This window comes from Littorina saxatilis, unplaced genomic scaffold (genome assembly GCF_037325665.1).
Source record: "Littorina saxatilis isolate snail1 unplaced genomic scaffold, US_GU_Lsax_2.0 scaffold_1341, whole genome shotgun sequence".
Classification (NCBI taxonomy): domain Eukaryota; kingdom Metazoa; phylum Mollusca; class Gastropoda; order Littorinimorpha; family Littorinidae; genus Littorina; species Littorina saxatilis.
In genome coordinates this window covers 20,010-28,577 of record NW_027128198.1, presented here as the reverse complement: position 1 = coordinate 28,577, position 8,568 = coordinate 20,010, and the positions used below count along the sequence as shown (strand labels likewise).

General features: G+C 42.0%; 1 protein-coding gene across 2 annotated transcripts; it reads right to left on the bottom strand.

Moving 5' to 3' along the window:
* Positions 1-274: 274 nt before the first annotated feature.
* Positions 275-5,607, bottom strand: LOC138956564 (uncharacterized). 2 transcript variants are annotated; one of them, XR_011452700.1, is made up of 4 exons: positions 4,113-5,607; positions 2,923-3,069; positions 796-1,753; positions 275-463 (listed from the first exon to the last, which is right to left on the bottom strand). XR_011452700.1 is itself a non-coding variant. In XM_070327892.1 (3 exons), the coding sequence occupies exons 1-3, from the start codon at positions 4,336-4,338 to the stop codon at positions 1,344-1,346; spliced, it is 783 nt and encodes a 260-aa protein (XP_070183993.1). In that variant the 5' UTR covers positions 4,339-5,607; the 3' UTR covers positions 488-1,343. The 2 variants fall into 2 exon arrangements, 1 of the variants encoding a protein (XP_070183993.1); XM_070327892.1 differs by lacking the exon at positions 275-463 and having other exon boundaries at positions 488-1,753.
* Between the last annotated feature and the right edge of the window lie 2,961 nt (positions 5,608-8,568).

Below are 8,568 nucleotides of genomic sequence, written 5' to 3'. Positions count from 1 at the left end.
ATTCTTCGGACTACGTCAGTCAATTCCAAAGATCGCTTTTGTGATGAAAAGAATTTGTTTTAGAGTTTGCTGTCCAGAAACCCGTCAAAAAAGAAGGGAAAATGTATGTAAAATGAAAGAAAAACAGGAGCAGAGTAATACGATAGGAATACAAAGACATATCTCTTAGGACTTGACCCTTGCAGATAGGTGGACTCGTAGTGTGTGAAAAGAACATAACCAATTTTGTCTGTTTACAACCGCATGAAAGCAGGAATGAGATCGTCGTCAGATTGAATTACAATAACATTAACATGCTTCTATTTGAAACTTCTCGATCTTCATCGTGGATTGACGCCCTCCCAAAGTCTAATTGAAGCCCTCCGTCGCTTCGCTCCGTCGGGCTTCAATTACCTTTGGTCGGGCGTCAATCCCCGATGAAGACCTCGAAGTTTCAAATGGAAGCATGTTAATGTGTAATTATCTTAGGCAAAAAAAAAAAATTGTCTGTTTAGGGTAACATGACCAAAAAAAGTAGGGTCGGTAGGTAGGTGTGTTTTTTTTTTTTTTTTTTTTTTTTTTTTTTTTGTGTAAATGTAAACATTCACTTCTTATATTTGATGAATACATGTTTCAAAACTAACGTATAAATAAAACAGAGAGAAAGGGAGAGAAAGAAACGCCAAATGTCTTTTTTTAGCATTTTTACCTCTTTTTTTTCTTTTTTTTTTTTGAAATCAAAAAAAAGTTTTTGGGTCGGCGCCAAATCGATAGGGTCGGTCGGGTTACCCTAAACAGACAATTTTTTTTTTTGGCCTTATGAAGATTATGTCGTTATAAATTATCTGTTCTTTATTAAGACATTTCAAAGCAAAAATAGGCTTCGATGGGTCACGGGATATATGCGTTACACCTCCGATTCATCCATGAAATTGCGTGGTATTTTGTCTCCACCCGGTGAATGAATACAATGACGTCACTCTCGGCAGAGCCTCGAGTGACGTCATCATATTCATTGACCCAGTCTCGACAAAGTACCACGCGATACCATGAATGGGCGGAGGTAACTTATACATATATAACAGAATACCACAATAAGGAACGTAAGATGATGAAGAAAACAAAATTCAGTGACAAACTGAACAGACCTTGAGCACGGACATTAATTTTTGAGCATTGCGATACAGCAACAAAAAGAAAGAAGGATCGGAAGACACCAACTAACCGACCAACCTACTTACAAGCCAAATAAACAAGCAGGCAAGCAAATTAACAAATAAAGGAAGCTTAACAAACCCAATTCATTAAAGTTATAAAAACAAAAATGATAATGATGTAAGATTACAACTGAACTATGGTGCCCCTCAAGGGTAACCAGCCTTTACGGTCTGGGCTGGCTGGAGTCTAGGGTACGTTGGGGGATTTCCGAAGGGCTGGGGATTCCCATACGGCTGAGCATTCCCGTAAGCTTGAGGGTTCCCGTACGGTTGAGCATTCCCGTAAGTCTGAGGGTTTCCGTACGGTTGAGCATTCCCGTAGGTCGGAACTTGACCTCCGGCCGTTGTGTAACCTTGACCTTGTGAGATGGTTGGCATGGTGATGACTTGACCCCCAAGAGCGCTGGCGGGCAGGGGTTTGTTGCACACGGCGATGATGATAGCGGCAACGACGCAGAGAGCACTCCCAATGGCGGACAGGTAGAGGGACCAGCTTATGTATTTTTTGGTCTCCGTCTCTCCAACGTAGACCATACAGCCTACGAACCCCAGCACTCCTAAAAAACAGGATCAATGAAAAAACATGTAGTTCCGGCTATTCTCTCAGCCGAATGATATGTAAGAATGTTCATAGAAGGTCATACGACTGGGAAATGGATTGAGACAGCAGCAGTCAAGTTTGGAAGAAAACCTTCCGTCTAACGGACAAGTCGGAACAGCAGAAATAGATAAAGACAAAGAAAACACACCGTGACCATTCAAATGGAGATGATGGTGCTCCTCAAGGGTAACCAGCCTTTACGGTCTGGGCTGGCTGGAGACTAGGGTACGTTGGGGGATTTCCGTAGGGCTGGGGATTCCCATACGGCTGAGCATGGACTGGGTGGCCGAGTTGGAACGCACTTGCGCTCGGAAGCGAGAGGTTGCGAGTTCGACCCTGGGTCAGGGCGTTAGCAATTTTCTCCCCCGTTTCCTAACCTAGGTGGTGGGTTCAAGTGCTAGTCTTTCGGATGAGACGAAAAACCGAGGTCCCTTCGTGTACACTACATTGGGGTGTGCACGTTAAAGATCCCACGATTGACAAAAGGGTCTTTCCTGGCAAAATTGTATAGGCATAGATACAAATGTCCACCAAAATACCCGTGTGACTTGGAATAATAGGCCGTGAAAAGTAGGGTATGCGCCCAAATGGCTGCGATCTGCTGGCCGATGTGAATGCGTGATCTATTGTGTAAAAAACAATTCCATCTCACACAGCATAAGTAAATCCCTGCGCCTTGAATATGTGCGCGATATAAATTGCATAAAATTAAAAAAAATTTAAAAAAAAAATAAAAATCCCTGCGCTTAGAACTGTACCCACGGAATACGCGCGATATAAGCCTCATATTGATTGATTGATTGATTGACACCACCCGTTTGGTCGTTTTGCCGCTTGGTGATTTGTTCAAGGGACATAATGCACATATCAACATGTGGGTTATCGTACTTTGTTTGTATCAACTATAGCTCATGCATCCTGTATACATTAAATAATACAAACTGTCCTTATCCCTTGTTCCGTTAACCAATTGCCAAATAGGATGATCTCGCATAGCCAAATAAGATGAAGGGATGTTTAAAAACCACCAGCAACACCATCGGCTTCTATTGCGTATAGGACGCAGGGACGCGCACTTTGGGGAGCCCTGCTCCTCAAATAAACCAGCGTTTAGTTGTGACTTACCAGAAAAGGCAGACAAAGCCTCCAGAATCCTAGTCACGGGTCCTGGAATGGAGCGACAGCAGTTGGTGGCGAGGGCATAGACACAGGCCGCGAACAGACCAATCAGAGAGAGACACGCCAGGGCTCTTACGGCGTGCAACCAGTTACCTGGAACAGTCATATATATTGATAAAGGTGTCTTAAAGATTAATGTACTCATCATGTTGGCATATGTGACCCTCCACGACGGTATGAGTCGCATGTCACCTTTGCATGATTTTCATATTTTTACATTTTCCTGAAGAGTTTTGTATGCTCTATCCAGTGGTGAAAACCGTTTTAGAAAAGAGCGAAAACTGTTTAAGTTATAAGCCTGTGACTAAGGTGACCCTCACACTGTTACCAGACACTCCCCGGACTTGTATTAAGCCTCGCGCAGAACCGCGCCAGGTGACATGCGACTCATTTCGTGGTGGAGGGTCACATATTTGCAATGAACGAATTCCGAAAATAACTCTGTCAGGTGTTTATTGGTTGTGGAAGAGTTGCTTGTTGTCTTGTTTTTCTGTGCTTTCCAATGGAAACGCTGAGGTATTAAGCTACACGACCAAACAGAGCAACCCCCCATCTACCCTTTGTCTCACCCCCCCCCCCCTGCTTCTTTTCTTATCAAGTTTCGGGGTTGAAAAGGGGTGAATGTGCAAGGCGAGCGCAACTGTACATTTCAGCAAGCCCGGTGTTTGTGGTGCCAGCGCTCTGAAGAAAGACAGCTGTGTGTGCTATGACGGGCTTCTTTTCAAGTCCAAACAGTTGGGTGCATGAGCGGAAACTGTGTCCTTTGAGAAGTATGTCAATGTGTACAGTGAATCACGTATGAAGAAACGGAATGCACCGTACATTACGACATCAGGGAAGGAATAAAGAGAAGAAAAATATGATAACAGTGAATTTGTGCTTAATTGTCTACTTCATGAACTTTTGATAAAATTTAGATACATCTTTGTAAAGAGATAGAGAGAGAGAGAGAGAGAGAGAGAGAGAGAGAGAGAGAGAGAGAGAGAGAGAGAGAGAGAGAGAGAGACTGACAGAGACAGACAAAGACAGACAAAGACAGAGACAGACACAGGCAGACAGACATACAGACAGAGAGACAGAGCTTCAGAGACAGACAGACAGAAAAACAGCCAGATATACAGACAACAAAAACTCACGGTGGCCCAAATCCCAAGAGTACGTTGAACAGTCATTCTGGCTGTAGCCAAAAATGGTCCCCGATGAACACAACATCCAAAGCCCATCGTATCTGAAGTAAGTCGGCAGTGGTGCATAATAGTACCAAAAGGGAGTAGCGCAGCCCACGAAAAAAGCAATGGCGGAAACAAACAAGATCATCACTCCCGCTTTGTAGCCTGAAGTGCGACTGGAGAACACAGACATGTTGAGATCAAACTGACTGTTTCAATATGGACAAAACCCGGCAATGGTGATGAGAAGAAACTCTTCCCAATCCCTGTGCGACAAGTCGTGAATGTACACTTCTCAATCTTAAACCCTTTGCAGACACAACGTACAATTACACTCGCCCAAAACGAATTGTGCAATACACAAGTATGCGTCAGTTGTTCACTTGCTGGCTTCGGAATTACCTTCCTCGTTCAGCCTTTACCTGTGCCCATGGTGCACAAAGACCGCACCCTTGCTATTCTAAGATGACCCCATTGGATATGCAAATCCGGTTGGCACACACTGGCCTCAGATACACCGTGACCTACTGCAGCAACGTCAATAAGGCTCTGTTGCACAGGTGGAAGAAGTGTGTGGAGGTCCGGAGGGACAATGTTGAAACATAAAAAACGCTGGCGCTGGACCCGAGTACTCTTCAGACTGGCTCGCTCCCCCAGTATGAAAGATTTTGTCTTGTGCACGTGGATTTAAAAAAAATTTTATTATTTATTTTACACAATTAAAAAAATTATTAGAGTAAAATAAAACATTAAAACGTTCATAATAAACAATAGTAAACAAGAATTTAAAAAAAAATAAAAAATAGACCGCCCATGCCGGGAATCGAACCCGGATCCCTTGGATTTAAAAAAAAATTATGTATTTATTTTACACAATTAAACAAATTATTACAGTAAAATAAAACATTAAAACGTTCATAATAAACAATAGTAAACAAGAATTTATTATAAAAAAAATAAAAATAAAAAAAATAAAAAAAACAGACAGCCCATGCCGGGAATCGAACCCGGATCACTTTAGCCATAGTCGGAAACGCTTTCCACCAAGCCACCAATTCTATCATTCGCCAGTGAACTCAAATGCCTATACTCCTTGCGCACAGTGGTACACGCACGCAAAGCACGCACGCACGCAATAAGCCTGGTGTCGCTGTCGCTGGCTGGCTGACGGATTAGCCGAACGGCTGTTCTATCCCACCGCGAATTGCGCCCGCCGTTAAGAGTGGATTTTGTGATTTATTTGGCATTTAGGTCCCAGGTAACATTATGAAGTTTTAATACGATCAATCGGACCTATTATCAAGTTAGTGTATCAACTTTTGAACGAACCGCGCCCAGTAGTTTCCCAGCAATAAGCTGTTAAGTCGAGACAGACAGACACACAATTAAAGTCTGTTGGACCCTAGTACTGCGTACTCGGGGATAAATTTGTTCTAGTCTCGTAAGTCAAATCCTTCCTAGTCGGGCTCGTATATATATGATTATATACAGTTCCAATCTGTTGTTTTGTCTTTATTCTTTTCATAAGTCAATTAGAAGGCTTTGTGTAAATCATCTTTTCACTGTAAAACACAGGTAGAATCGTGGTGTATGTTTTCACTTCTTCTGATCGACACACGTCAACAATACAACATGACTTTATCGCATTGAATATGCGGGGGCAAATTGCCACAGCGCTTCGCGGCGAGTTGACACCCCAGATAGTTTGAAAGGAAGCAGAGCGTGAAGTCGGCTACTACAAAGCGGGGGCGAGACGGGCGGAGGCGAGTCAGTACCTCGCGCGCCCCCTCTGTCTTACCCGTTAGAAGCTCCTCCACCCGTCCTTTGCAAATACGGATGTATGTCTTTGTGACAAGGTAATAATGATGTGTCACTCTCTTTACAGTGTGTCAAGTTTTCTCAGGGAATATTTGTTGCGGCAGATAGGTGGCTTTTTGTCGTCAAAAAACAGAAAGCTTCTTCCAGGGTGGTTTCAAGAAGCATTGAACGAGGTATTGAACTTCTTTCAAAAGTTGCAAAACGTCTTTATACGTTAATGCGACCGTTTTCTCGTAGAATGAATCAGGTAGCGGGTTGAAACGATTCCTTTTAAACTTCAACTTAATGAACGCTATTCGTTGAATAGGATTGATTGTAATTGCGTGCGTATGTGCTTGAGGTATTGGTATTGGGATATTAAGAGGGCTCTAGATACTTAATTATTACGAGTGTAATGATTAGGGCAGTTTACTGATCTCTCTTGATATCGGAACATTAAGAGTGCTCCAGATATTTGAATATTAGGAGTGTAAGGACTTGGGCATTGCAAGGATAGCTCTAGATATTTGAACATTCAGAGGGCTTCAGATATTTGACCATTAGGAATGTTATGACCAGGGAAGTTCAAAGATTACCCTAGGTATTTGCACATTGAGAGAGTTAGGACTAGGGCAGTTTAGGATTGTCCTTGGTATCTGAAAATTATGATAGTTAAGACTAAGAGAGTTTAAGGATTGCGTTTTGTCCTGACACATTAACCGGGTTAGAACTAGTCTGTTTGAAGATGATTCTTGGTATTTGAACATTTAGTGCGTATGTGAGTGTATGTTTGCGTGTGTGTTTGTGCGCTTGCGTGCCCGCACGTGTATGCATGTGTGAGTTTCTATTTTATGTTGGAGCTTGTCAGGGAGTGTGCATAGTTTTGCTTACTTAACCCATACACCACAAAGCTTGCACACACACACACACACACACACACACACACACACACACACACACACACACACACACACACACACACACACACACACACACACACACACACACACACACACACACACACACACATCCGGCAAAATTACACACGAAGCTGCTGTTCCATGATTTTTATTATCACTATATAAAGTATACATAAGCTGTCACTTGATACATATTTTTAGGCACACACGTGTAGATCACCATGGTTTAAAAAAAAACATACGACAGCGATTGACCCCCAAAATCAACTTCGCTAATATTTGGCAAATATTTTGTCTTTGATATATTCAGAGTGTGTTAAAACAAGTGTAAACAAAATTAGAGAAATTTTACCGGTCGAAAATGTCATGTAATCACGCTAATTCTAGCCATATTGGATTGACACGTCACAATAATTCAAATAGAAACACATCCTTATAAGCCATAAACATAAACCAGGGATTTAAACCACTTACAACATGGCCCTGTGATTGTACCGTATTTAATCGGTCATATACCCTATTCAATTACCCATCCCTCATTGGCATGTCATCATATTCAAAGTTCTATATCATCAAGTCAGTCCGGTAGATTTCTCAAATGTTAGCACACTTGTTTCAATATACTCTAAAAATATAAAAGACACAATATTTGCAAAATATAAGCGAGGTCGTTTGTGGGGTCAATTGCCGTGGTATGTTTTTAAACAAACGACTCTGTATGTGACCGTGTCGATCAAACACAGTGTCAACGTGACTCCCCTCAAGGTATATCAGGTCAAGGTGCTCCAACTTGATTGGGATTTTACTTTGGTCAAGATGCGGAATCGCTGTAGCTTCTCTTGAAAACATGTAATAGCTTATCATTGCACTTGAAATAATGTTATGTTGTTGTACCTTTCCAATGATTGTACAGCGCTTTGAGCGGGGTTAAACCCTGGATACATGCGCTTTATGAATATTATGCATTATTATTATTACAATCACTTTTCTGGCCACTGCCGGTCAGGCTCTTTAGTGGGATTAAGACCATCCCTTCCCCCTCCCAGTGTGCGAATTTTGTTACAAGTTATTTTCTAAATGCATTCATAATAATATAGAAAATATCCAACTCACCACAAGTTGGTTTTTTTAAGTTAATTTATCAAATAATAACTGTGCATAAAAAACCAGCTGATTGTTGGTATGTAACAAAGTGAAATAGGATGGTAACCCGTGTTAAAGCCTGGCCTTGTGGTGAGCCATACAGTTTTCAAGAGAAGGAATGTGCGTGCCTTTAAGCACATTATTTCAGCCACTTTGATTTATCACTTTCATTTCAGTACCAATAATTCAGATAAGGGAATACTTAATTGATATGTGATGTTCCCCCCACATGTATACGCCACTTCATGTTGGGGCACGACAACACACTCTTGTTTGGATAAAAAGTAACCGTGACCAAATGTGACCCTCCACCACGGAATGAGTCGCATGTCACCTTTGCATGATTTTCATATTTGTACATTTTTCTAAAGAGTTTTTTATGCTCTATCCAGTGGTGAAAACCGTTTTAGAAAAGAGCAAAAACTGTTTGAGTTATAAGCCTGTGACTAAGGTGACCCTCACACTGTTACCAGACACTCCCCGGATTTATATTAAGCCTAGCGCAGAACCGCGCGAGGTGACATGCGACTCATTTCGTGGTGGAGGGTCACAAATGACCCAGC